Source organism: Limulus polyphemus, unplaced genomic scaffold (assembly GCF_000517525.1).
Source record: "Limulus polyphemus unplaced genomic scaffold, Limulus_polyphemus-2.1.2 Scaffold9061, whole genome shotgun sequence".
NCBI classification, from domain to species: domain Eukaryota; kingdom Metazoa; phylum Arthropoda; class Merostomata; order Xiphosura; family Limulidae; genus Limulus; species Limulus polyphemus.
The window spans coordinates 11,017-23,833 of record NW_013674671.1 but is presented as its reverse complement, the minus strand read 5'-3'; the positions used below and the strand labels follow the sequence as shown (position 1 = coordinate 23,833).

Genomic DNA, 12,817 nt, shown 5'->3' with positions numbered 1-12,817 from the left:
TTTACAGATGGTTTGCAACTATGGACTGACCTCACATGATGGCAGGTATTTAACAATGATAATACTAAAACTATAAAAAAAAGTTATTTGAATGCACCTTTAGTGGATGAATAATCAAAATACTTGGCTAACATAACCAGTAATGTGTTTCAGGCAGTCAAGAATTCAAATGTTAAATCTACATGACAAAAACTTTCTTTCTATATGTACCATATTCAAACAGGACATTGGTGGCCATGGTCTTCCACAGATCTCTTCTCCTTCAGGCACAAATAATATCCAATGTTGATACATTCATACATTTAGACAGACTCTTGACATAAGTCGACCTCTGTCTTCCACGGTCTTTCCAGTTATGATCAGACTTTCAACTTCTGAAAAACTCCAACCATCTTTTTCTGATGTTAGTCAGCATCTTCCCCCTGCAACCTGCTCTTGACAAAGTATCTTCAAAATGTGCCTTAGAAACCACAACTCAACTGCTTCAACTCTTGTTTCCATACTTGACAATATTGTACAACATTCTGATGCATATGTGAGAACTGGTGTAACATAACAATCTAAAACTCTTAACAAAAAATGTAAGTGGTGAATATTCTGTTGGTGAAGGTAAACCAACTTTGGATTCTTGTAATATCTTTCAAATCTTTGTACGTCAGTTTTAAGTTGCTTTCACTACTGCCTCTAGATTTCATTCATTTACTGGATATAAAACACAATTTCTTATTTAAATATATACAATATAAAATTAGAGCTACATTTATAAACCCTTTAATTAAATTATTGAAATATGAAGATTAATGTATGTGTGTGTCGTGACTGTATTTAATGAATACTTGAAGAAAACCAGGCAATTTGGGGGATGAAATGTCACTAAAACATTTTCAAAAAACACATGAAACTGTAGTATAGCAGAGGAAGACAGTTTCTCCAACGTTTTTCTTCTGTGGAATATAGTATACATGTGACATTCACAATAATTATGTCACATTTTTTTGCCCTACCCATGCTTGTTATTTTCTACAGCAAGCTGATGATTTGGTACTGTGTTGTAGAATTCTCATGTTGATCTTCCACAGCCTAAAGCACATTGGTACTGTTAGAGCATGTTCAAAACACAGATGAGTGACTGAAACACTATAACCAACCTATCAGATCAATTTAATAATGTTTTGAGTTAAATGTGTTTGGTTCTTTGTTATGTTCATATCAGTACAATCTGTTTATTTGTTCGTAGCTTAGCTGATCTGTGTACTTTCAACTCTCAGATAATACCAGAAATGGATATGATGAAACAGAAATTATTTATAAGTTATACCAGACCTATCTGTAAGGTGAAGTCTGATTTTAATTTTATTTTGGATGATTACTGATTAGGATAAGCTGCCCTCTTCTGTCAATACCAGTAGTAACGATGACATTTGAACTTTGTGATTACAGTTTATTTTGATTTACATGCCCTGGAGATGCTTACTTGTTTGATAAGTATTTTCAGTAGTTTCATCTGCTGTTCATTACTAGATTTACAATTACTATCTGCACCTCAACTTTGCACTTGAGCAGTAAATCCCAGTCACTAATTACACCAAAATGAAATTAAAATCAAACTTCACCCCATTGTCTAATTATTTTATGAACCAATAAATATGAAACATACTTCAGTCCAAGATACATTTTAAGTGTTCCTATTTTAAAGTAATTATGTATACCTAGATATATGTACACAACAGGTTTTATATTTAAACATTTGCATATCTGCTAATATTTTATTTTCATATTGATATTCTTAGTCAGCCTGAACATGTTTTAAAACCACTATATTCAAAACTTTGCTTGCATATATGAAAAACCCAGAACTTCCATATCATACTGAACTTAAGAATACACCAGTTTTCTATACAAGCTCTTTACCAAACAATGTAGCTTGAAAGTTTTAGTAACTTTCATATTTCAGCACATTTACTTTACTTGAACAAAGTCGTCCACAGCTTTGGATATTAATTATTTAATACTGTTCACAGAAATGTAGAACAGACTGGCATAGCAAATTCAATAACATAAAAAGCACCAAAATATACTAACTGTAACAAAAATACTGGCTCTTGCAACAACAACAATAAGTGTATAAATCGAGATTACACCCATGGAAACTTAATGAACAAAGAAATTGGACTCTTTCATTTGAATATGATGGTAAAAACTATGACAGACCTCAGTCAGGCATTAACTACTGTTTTTCAAGTAACAAACTCGTGGACACGATCAGGTTCAAATCTGTGGTACTCCACTAGATGGCGCTTTACACCTGCTTGTGATGAATACACATTTCTACAAAACTTGCACTTAAAAAACACTTCCTGAGTCAGAACATTTGAATTCTCATATTCCTCTACAAACATAGCTTGAGGATTATCATAACCAAGTATGCTTGGTGGGGTCAAATTCTGAAAAGAGTTAGGATTTACCATATCAGCCGGTCGAGCCATGCGATGTAAACTTTGATCTCTGTTTGGAAGCTGCAGAAATTCAGTTTGGTGTCTGTCAGCTTCTATTAAGGACACTGGAATAGGTATGTTGTGACCTACAGGAATCTCTAACATAGAATTGGTTGTTTTATCAAGAGTCAACTGGTGAAATTCACTCACTTGGAGATCCTGTAAACGGTTGCTGTGAACATTTAGAACAGGTATGTGGTTTCCTTGCAGATTTCGCTGATCTCCTTGGCTGACGACAAGAATTTGAAGAGAATTTCCAGGTGGAACTTGAATTTCGTGTTGTTCTTCCCGAGTAGCTGGCAGGACTGATGTAGATATTCCACTGGCTTGGTTTTGTATTGGAATTGGAGGTCTTGATAGAGAGTACTGAGTAGGAAGAGAAGGCATGTGAGTGTCTGAAACACTAATCACGTGATGATTTTCCAGGGTATTAGGATCCAAAGGTGAGGAATGGTTGTTCACTTGACTTTCAGAATTTGGTCTTGGCAACATAGAAACAAAATGCGACTCTGCAGTAAAAGAACCACTATGCACAGGTACAGTGCGTTTTTCTAGAAGACTTGAAGGTTCATGGCTATTTGTATGAAACTGTTGAAGATTTCCTTCATGGTGGCTGATTATTTGAGATTCTTGTCCATGATCTGATGGAAAGTGGCTTTCGCCATCTTGTGTCTGAGGGAAATGACTGTGATGGATGGTCACATTAGGTTGGGTTGAAAGAACAACATTAAATGGTTCCTGTTGAAGGTCTGAAGATATCTTGGGATCTTTTTCATGTTGAAAAACATCCAGAGACTTGCTGCTTCTACTGGATGTTACAGAAGGACATCTTTTCCTTGGACGAGATTTTTTTCCATCTGCATGAGTCTTCATGTGGTTTTTAAGTTCCTGCTTTTCAAAAAATGCTTTGCCACATTTTTCACAAGAATGAGGTCGCTCTCCGCGGTGTCGACGAACGTGTTTTCCCATATTTCCTCTGGACAGAAATGACCTTCCACATATTTCACATACATGAGGCTTTATCCCTTTATGGAAGTCCTTGTGCATTTTAAAATTAGTTTTTGACCGAAAAGTCTTCTCACACTGGTCACACTTATATGGCCGGATATCACTATGTACAATCATGTGACTGGTCAGCTCATGCTTCATTCGATACTGTTTTCCACAATAGTTACACTGAAAAGGGCGTTCCCCAGTGTGGATCCTAATGTGACCAACAAGAGAATTTTTATAAGCGAATGTTTTCTTGCAGAACTCACATTCAAACGGCCTTTCTCCAGTATGTGTACGGTAGTGAACTTCCATACTACCTTTGGAACGAAAAGAATTTCCACAGAACTCACACATAAACGGTTTATTACTGGTGTGACGGAACAAATGCTGCTGAAGCTCAGAGTTCGATAGGAACCGCTTTCTGCATTTTTCACATTCAAAGTTTCTGTCTGGGTTACTATGAACACGTAAGATATGGTTATTTAGGGCCCCTTTGCTGGTTACTTTAACACCACACTGTTCACACTGGTAAGGGTTATCTTCACTATGGCTTAACTGTGGAAACAGAACATTTACTTGTCTTGCAGATATTATATATCATAGCTGTTACAAACAAATTAAAAGCAAATCAAATATTAACTGGCTCACAGTACAGCAGAGACTAAGGTTTTTATTTGTTAAAAATTGTCTCAATTATACTTATTCATAAAATTAAAATATATATCTAATTACAAAACTCCAAAAGTAACTCATCATAAACATAGCAGTAAAACCTAAAATAGCAAAGTTTACTCCAAGTTTCATTATACATTCAAACTTTGGTTTCTTCTTATCATGTTACTTTCAAAGAGAACACACACAAGTATTTTGTCTATTCCTTGTTGCTACATATACCAATACTGGATATACAATGAGCCAGTCAGGTGTAGTACTAAACACACAATGAGCCAATCAGGTTTTGTAATTAAATAAGTATATTATATATATACATTCCAGAGGAGTGTCATATTGATTCACACCCTGATAACTAAAAACAAGTACCATATAATACATGGGAAAGCTTAATAAGTTGTAAACACTTCATAACTACACTTACTAAATGGCTTTTCCAAGAATACTCCCAACGGAAAGCTTTTCCACACACTTCACATTTAAATTTCTTCTCACCGCTATGTATTCGAAGATGATGAGACAACTTAATTGGGTTTGAGAGCCACTTTCCACAAATCTGACATTGACATCTATTAAGTGACAAAAAAATAATCTTATCACCTTCTATCTTTTGTTCTATAGACAAAAACTTTAAGAAGCATTTGTTTCATTAACTTAGTTGTAATAAGCGTATATTGGAAAAGCGCTTAAAGAACATACATTTTTAGGCTTGTGATAAACATCAGGTTAACAGCCAAAGTTCCTCTTAATAAGCTCAACTGACAAGTTCTGATATTGAGTAAGGGTCTCTTGGCCAGTGATTTGTGGGACACAAAAAGAGAGATCAGAAAAACTATTTTTATGTTAAATCTGCAACGAACAAACTACGACAAATGTGTAAAAAAAATATCTGCAATTAATGTGATTTTTTATTACAAATTTTAAGTATATTGGTTTCTAATCTTACTAGCTTTTGCCATATTTACTGTAACATATATTTTTGTTTCAAATTAACTGGCAATTAAAATCCATTTTTGTAAACTGTTACATAACTGTAACTATTAACTATATACCAAACATCTTATTAATTATATACCAAACATCTTATTAACCATATACCCATCATCTTATTAATTATATACCAAACATCTTATTAACCATATACCCATCATCTTATTAACTGTAAACCAAACATCTTACTAACCATATACCAAACATCTTACTAACCATATACCAAACATCTTATTAACCATATACCAAACATCTTATTAACCATATACCCATCATCTTATTAACTGTAAATCAAACACCTTATTAACCATATACCAAACATCTTATTAACCGTATACCCAACATGTTATTAACCGTATACCAAACATGTTATTAACCGTATACCCAACATCTTATTAACGGTGTTGTGGGATTATTCTAAGTTACAATGATGTATAATAGCTTGTGGGATTACTCTAAGTTACACTGAGGTATAACAGCTTGTGGGATTATTCTAAGTTACAATGATGTATAATAGCTTGTGGGATTACTCTAAGTTACACTGAGGTATAACAGCTTGTGGGATTATTCTAAGCTACACTAATGTATAACAGCTTGTGGGATTATTCTAAGTTACAATGATGTATAATAGCTTGTGGGATTATTCTAAGTTACACTGAGGTATAACAGCTTGTGGGATTATTCTAAGTTACACTAAGTTATGAACGTTCGAGAAGTAAATAAAACTTTCCGAATAAAAACGTGCCCTAATCACATGTTTTAGCTAGCAGTAGCAATTCCATTAAAAACAAAAAAATATTATCTTATTTCATATAATTATTGTGTACTACTATGTATATTAATTAGATTCCTTTCTATGTCCATTGTGTCTACATATACTATTAGAAAGGCTTAAGTCTTGTCCATAAACTGTAAAAAGGCTTATGACTGCAGTTTACTGATGTAACTTCATACTAATTAGTTACAACTAAACTTGGTCTAAATTTAAAATAATTTATTATAAAACTTAGTGACATCATCATTGATCACAAATTTAATAATTTTATATGAAACTATTTTAATAAAATTACTATTGACCGTTTTTTCTATGTTCATTCTATTTAACTATTAATATTATCTGAAATAAACTACATTAAAAACAAATGAAAAACTGTACCTTCTGTTCTTTTTCGATGTTGTTGCTTTTGATTGGTCATTTTTGTCTGAATCTCCTTCTGTATATTGTTCATCCTGTAGTTTTGAAAATTTAGTCTTAGATTTAATTCTACAGGAGTTGGCTGGGGCATCTTCATTATCCGAAAGATCATTCAGTATCTTTTGTGGAACAGTAAGCTTCCTTTTCTGGCGAGGACGAAGACCCATCCTAGGGCCTTCATTCGTTTTTGACATTTTGTTTTTAGAGGTATCACAAAACCTTTTATTTTCTGCATTTCTTAAAGTTTCATCCTTAAAAATGTTCTTTACAGACATATCTCCAGTTTTCTCTGTGTCATTCATCTTATCTATCAAACAGTTATTGAAAACGAATACATTGTTATGTGCGTTACAAATATTTTTTTTTATCTGGTTATCCAACCACATTGTACTGTTTATATTTCCCGTTTGATAGAATTATATTAAATAATACACATTTCAAACAGCATATTCTTTCTACTATACAAAATAGGTATACAAAGTTTGAGGTTCTTAAAAAGTTTGTGAAATATATTCATAACATGTTTCTGATAAGAAAATGTGTTAGTCATTTATTCGTGCCCCCCTCCCCCGAGAATTCCTTGCGATATGATGTAAAAACGAATATAATTTTTCACAAAGGCGGTAAAAACTGTGATGTACGTTTTGAAATACCAGCATAAATTTTAGAACAGTCACTCCAGAGTATGTAGTAATTTGAATTGTTAAATAGTACCTTACTAGAAAACGTTGAGGGAGGGGGGAGTTACCCTTCAGCTCAGTTGGTAAACGTTAAATACCACACGCAGCTGCACAATAACTATATAAGCATAACTTTTTTACATAATAAAAATAAGGTGTTCGGACGCCCCCTCCCTCACGTGTATGTGCGTGATCATAATAAGAATAAAAAAAGTACTGTGACACATTGGTACGTTTATAGTATTTCCAGCTTATAGTAAACCACTGTGTGATCGGTTGGGTGTGTAAAAAACACTGGTTTCGTGAGTATGATGAAGTGGTAATCTTTGAAAAAAACGTGTGCAGGTTTCTCTTTGTGCGCCTAGAGATAATGGAAGTTTGTGTTTTGTATCCCATGATTTATGTGATTTTCTTTAGATCACATATAATGCACATTTGTATAACGTAAATTAATTCAAAACCGTTGCTTCCTGTGTTCTTCTAATTGTAACGTATCACCACCCCTTACGTGCGTACTTCACTCAGATTCCAAGATATTCTAAAACCTCAACCCTGTCGATCCTCCTGGTTTATTTGTATCAAGTAATCTCGAAAGCTACGCAAGAGCAACCTGCACTAATAGACCTTAATTTTGAACTGATAGATTAGAGGAAAGGTAGATAATCAACAGCATCCACCGCCAACTCTTGTATAGGTTATTATGCAACCACGGCGATTTTGCGGCAACGGGCCTCGAACCAGGACCTTTGGATTCACGATCTTGAACACTAACAACTTAACCACACCAAGCCCCGAAAACCCTTCAATAAAATCCTGAAGACGCCATTAAGTTCAGCTGATCATTTGTTTTTCAGTTTACGTTACTGAAGTTTTTTTAAATATTAATAAATTTTACAAAATTATCGTTTGTGCTATTTTACTTTTAAGTAACTATACTTTGATATATTAGTCTCTGAATCTATTAGTATTATTTTCGGGAAAGGTAATGACTCAGTGTTTATATATATAAAGAAATAAAACTGCACAAGCATTTAGTAGCAACGGAAAAATTCATTACATACACACACTTATTTAATTCCGATGAAATATACAGTGTCAAAATAAGTTTTTAAATTTCTCTTAGATAAATTTCTGACAGTATTTAGTCCTTTTTTTAAAGCTAATAATATGGATTTTTAAATCAAATTTCGACTACACTTATTCTGGGTACTTATGTAATTAATTTATAATTATAATATATATATATATATATATAAACTGATTGTTATATCTTTTTTGAAAAAATATAATTATTAGCCGCCAAGTACGATCTCCACCAATGTCAAGATTCTGACAATGTGACAACTGATAATATTACTTAGTTCAAGTATAAATTACCAATACTTCTTTTATCAGACATTCCACCTTAAAATACACTGTTTCCGATAGGTTAATACATGAAAATGTAATATAAATATATTATACATATACATAATTTCACTTTCGGAATGCACGTTACACGACCATTTTTGATTAATCGTATTATACGTAAAGACAAGCCTCGCCCTTGGAAAGCAGTAAGCCTACTCTTTGATTTCGATGTAAAAGGAACACGCTAGTCATTCGTTTGAACAAAAAAATCATGCATATAAAGGTAAGTTGTTTAGGTAATGTAATAAATATATTAATTACAGTAACCTTTACCTTTTTGTTTCGAAATTTAGTAGTTCTGCAAAACTTTTTTCATAGCACAGCCCACGCTTAACCACCATTATACACGAACAATAGTGTAGCTATTAAGTAGTGGCCACGCCTTAACCGATTGTCCTGTCACCTGGTGTTCATACAAGATACATTTGTATTTTGCTTATCTTAATATGTAGCACAATATTATACAAATTTTTGTAAGTTTATTTTACCGTAAAGCCACACAATAAGTTATCTGCGCTCTGTCCACAGCGGGAAATCGAGCCCCGAATTTTATCGTTGTAACTGCGTAAACCTACCGCTGACCCACAGCAGGCCTTTATAATATTTGGAAATATAGAGCATAAGAGTACATTTTCGAAATTCAGTTGATTATTGTATTTTACCTTTAATGTTCATGCCTGTAAGTCTTAGATATACTAAAAAGAATAAGTAAAATTTATTTTTATCATAAACTGTTATTACTGTATATACAATTTAACTGTGGTTGTTGTTTTTTTTCATATTCTTCTTACTTTGTCTATTACGGCTCTAAATGAGAGGCGTGTAAAAAGAAATAGCATTTCAAATGTATCTTTCGTCTTCCACAAGTCACAACCCATTAAGCTTTTCGTTCAATATCAGAGCTCACCAGTTGCTATTTTATTCATACATTTTATTTTGAGCCATAATGGACAAAATAAGAAGAATGTAAAAACAAAAATCTGAAGTTCACTTGTTTTCTAACAATTGGTTTTCCAATATTTCACCGTTTATACTTAATCATTTAAAATTTTAAACTGCTTATATAAATGCTAAAGGTGTTACGATACAGCGAAGATACGATTTATGTAATTTCACGAAATTTGGCAAGCTTTCAGTAACCATTAAATTCTTTTGTACAAAAAAAAATCTGAATTTCTAAAAATGTATTTTTGGCTAAAAATTAATGATTCAATAAAGGAAGATGAGTATTACATGTTATCTTCATTTCTTTTATCAAAAACATTACATGCAAATTAACAAATACAAAATAGAGAGACAGATATTAACTTTTATATTTTACTTCTCTTGCCAGCTGCCATTTAATTGATCAAACCTGAGAATTCGAAAAAGCGCAATGTTAGTAATATAGATAATAAATTACAAACAAGACTGTCAAACTTTATAACAAACCGCTGGTAAAACTTCTATATCTAGATACGTATCATAACGACTACTAAGATGACATACACACCCATAATAAATACCGTTTCATAGCAATTAGTTCTCATCGTTCAGCCAAGTTAATGATTCTTGGTATTGTATGAATAGCGTATTTATGGGAGATCTGAAATATTAGTTAGTTTGTTTTTAACATATCTGAACAAACTAAAATGAAAGTAGGCAAAAACGATTTGCCATTAGGTTGTTTTTATTGGATATTTTAGGTTTATTGGTTTCCGATATCCCGCCGGCTTTCGGTATGTCCCCAGTGGCTCAGCCGAAAGCTTTATAACGCTAAAAGTCTGGTTTCATACTTTTGGTGGGCGCAGGATAGCCAGCCCATTGTGTAGCTTCTGCGCTTAGTAATAAACAAACAAAGCATTCGGTGTTTAAACTGTGACTTTTGTAACTAAGTTTTTGCAGGAACGATTTATCTTTCGGTTATTTTTCTATGATACACAACAGTCAAAGTTTACTATTCCTGGAGTCTTAAAATTGTTAAATTTATTATCGTTTATACGATATAATGGCAAGAAAATAGTTATTTCAAATGCGTTTGACAGGATTTGAAGTGTGACGTTCTGACACGCACAACATGAACATAAGTAACTGTACAGTTTGATATCTATGTCTTGTTTGAGGCAAATTTTGAAATGATAACCTATTGTTAAAATATTCTTTATGTTTTCCTGTTATTAAATTGTGTGGACTTCCAAAATAAGTAGTTAGTGTATTTCCTTGAGATTTTGTTTAAAATCTATCTATTACAATACACAACTCCATTACTATAATTAAAATTCCTTGTTAGTACAAGCTCAAATATTAAAAAAAAGCATGAGATAAATCAAGAACATTCTTTTATAACCAGTTTTATTTCATAAATTTTACTTGAATTTTTAATTCTGAAATTAACAATATCTAGTACAAAAATATAAACTTTGTCTCTCCTACATACTTGTAACAAAATGTTTTACAGAATTTAAAAAAAATGTATTGGCATTTATACAATTCTACATAACACATAACAAAAAAACTTAATTGTATAATTTAGTTTGTGAGAAAGAAAAAATTTTTAGTTTTTATAAAAGTTCTAGACAAATTGATCACACTCTTCTAAACCTACAACAGCATTCAGTGTATATTTTGACACTAAAAACCACTAAGTCACACATTAATGCATATTTTTTATATAAAAAGAAACAAAAGCTTGAGCACGTTTGAAGAGTGGTATCTTTATCTTCTGCTCTACAGGATGGATGTAGGTTTTTGACCATTTTTTGATACTAACTCAGTTGAAAAGAAAAATATAAGGCACAACAGCTGAATGTATATTTCCAGTGAGAAAAATAAATGTACAAGTTTTTTTAATTGAACACATTATACATAACTAATCTTTCTATTTGTAGTTTATTATAATAGCTGATAAGTATTTATAAGTCATGAAATACTGACAAAGGCTTTATCAAAGTAATTAGGTTTTGAAGAAGCATTTATGGTTTGAAAACAGAAAAAAAACTAGTCTCTATTATCATTATGGTCTTGAATATACAACTATTAAATAAAAGACTTCATTATAAATATCTCTAGTTGTCTTTACTTCAGACAAAGGAAGCAGCATTTTAAGTTGGTTAGTAGGGCACGAGATACCAAATAAATCACTTTACCAGCAGATAAGGCTGATATTTTGTTTCATACTTAACGAAACAAGGCACATGATTATAGAACTAACATTTTTAAGTAAATATCACAGCTTTTATTCAAACCATAGGAAACAAATGGATTATACGTGTAACCTAGCATTAAAATTACATCTTATTGTTTTACAACTATATAACATCATACACACATTCCTTCAAAGAATGAAACAAACTTTCTTTGTTGTTAATTGAAATGGGCAGTTTTTAATAGTCTTATCATTAAGGTGTTATTTTCATGTCTGGTACAATACTGTCTAATCAATATGCTTAATATTGTCCTGAATAACGATGGGTTACATCTGCCCTGACTCACACTTAACAAATCTGTAAAAATACCTGCACTACAGTGTGTGTGAATAAAGAATTTTACCAGAAGTTTTTAACACACAAAAATACTGAAATATCCACAAAACAATCTTTTTAACACAGAAACAAGAGTCAGTTGCAAATATATCAATATGTCCAGTTTTTTCAGTACTTAACTAGGAAAATATTCAATATCTGTATGAAAGATAAACAAAAATAATGCTGTCTTCTTCTTTTGTTAGAAATACAAAACATTAATTCTCTACCAAATATAAAACCAGCACCAAATAGTATCAAACAATAAGGACAACCTCGTAGAATATAGTTAAGCAAACAATGCCGATAAAAATTATTTAACACCTATGGTTTCTTACTTAAAAAATGCAGAAGATTTTACTTATAAATTTCTAGATGGCATTACAGGAAAAACTCCGTGGTTGAAAGATTTATTCTACACTGATTATTTAGCAAAAAAATAATAACAATAATATATTACATACATATAACTTGTTACATTTAGTATTCATGTGTATACATAAAGAATTTATGGACTTTGTTACAAGTTTTGACCATTAGCTGATAACTGCTTGAAAATATCGCAATTTAAAAAGACTCGTACAAAAAATATAAGGAAACATGGGTAAATCAAGAAGAGTGATCAGCATTAATGTTACAAAACTATAAAAATAAATGTTAAGCAAATTTAGACATAAGGAGCACTACGACATAACCCAAAAATCTAGCACTACTGATAACTGAAAAATCCAAGTTACAAAAAAGCTCATTTGGTACAGTTCAGTGATAACTCATTCGGTACTTCCAGGTTCAGTGATAACTCATTCGGTACTTCCAGGTTCAGTGATAACTCATTCGGTACTTCCAGGTTCAGTGATAACTCATTCGGTACTTCCAGGTTCA

At 32.1% G+C, this 12,817-nt stretch overlaps 1 protein-coding gene across 1 annotated transcript; it reads right to left on the bottom strand.

Annotated features, from left to right (window-relative positions):
• Nucleotides 1-1,022: 1,022 nt before the first annotated feature.
• Nucleotides 1,023-8,795, bottom strand: LOC106475731 (zinc finger protein 737-like). Its single transcript, XM_013936404.2, has 4 exons — nucleotides 8,709-8,795; nucleotides 6,307-6,652; nucleotides 4,585-4,729; nucleotides 1,023-4,043 (listed from the first exon to the last, which is right to left on the bottom strand). Exons 2-4 carry the CDS (start codon nucleotides 6,645-6,647, stop codon nucleotides 2,238-2,240), a joined length of 2,292 nt encoding a protein of 763 aa, XP_013791858.1. The 5' UTR covers nucleotides 6,648-6,652; nucleotides 8,709-8,795; the 3' UTR covers nucleotides 1,023-2,237.
• Between the last annotated feature and the right edge of the window lie 4,022 nt (nucleotides 8,796-12,817).

Excerpts from the sequence above, each read along its gene's own strand:
- LOC106475731 (XM_013936404.2), bottom strand. The coding sequence starts at position 6,647 with ATGAATGACACAGAGAAAACTGGAGATATGTCTGTAAAGAACATTTTT. Across the intron at positions 4,730-6,306 it reads ACATCGAAAAAGAACAGAAG|ATGTCAATGTCAGATTTGTG; the intron begins GTACAGTTTTTC and ends GTCACTTAATAG. Across the intron at positions 4,044-4,584 it reads ATTCTTGGAAAAGCCATTTA|TTAAGCCATAGTGAAGATAA; the intron begins GTAAGTGTAGTT and ends CTGTTTCCACAG.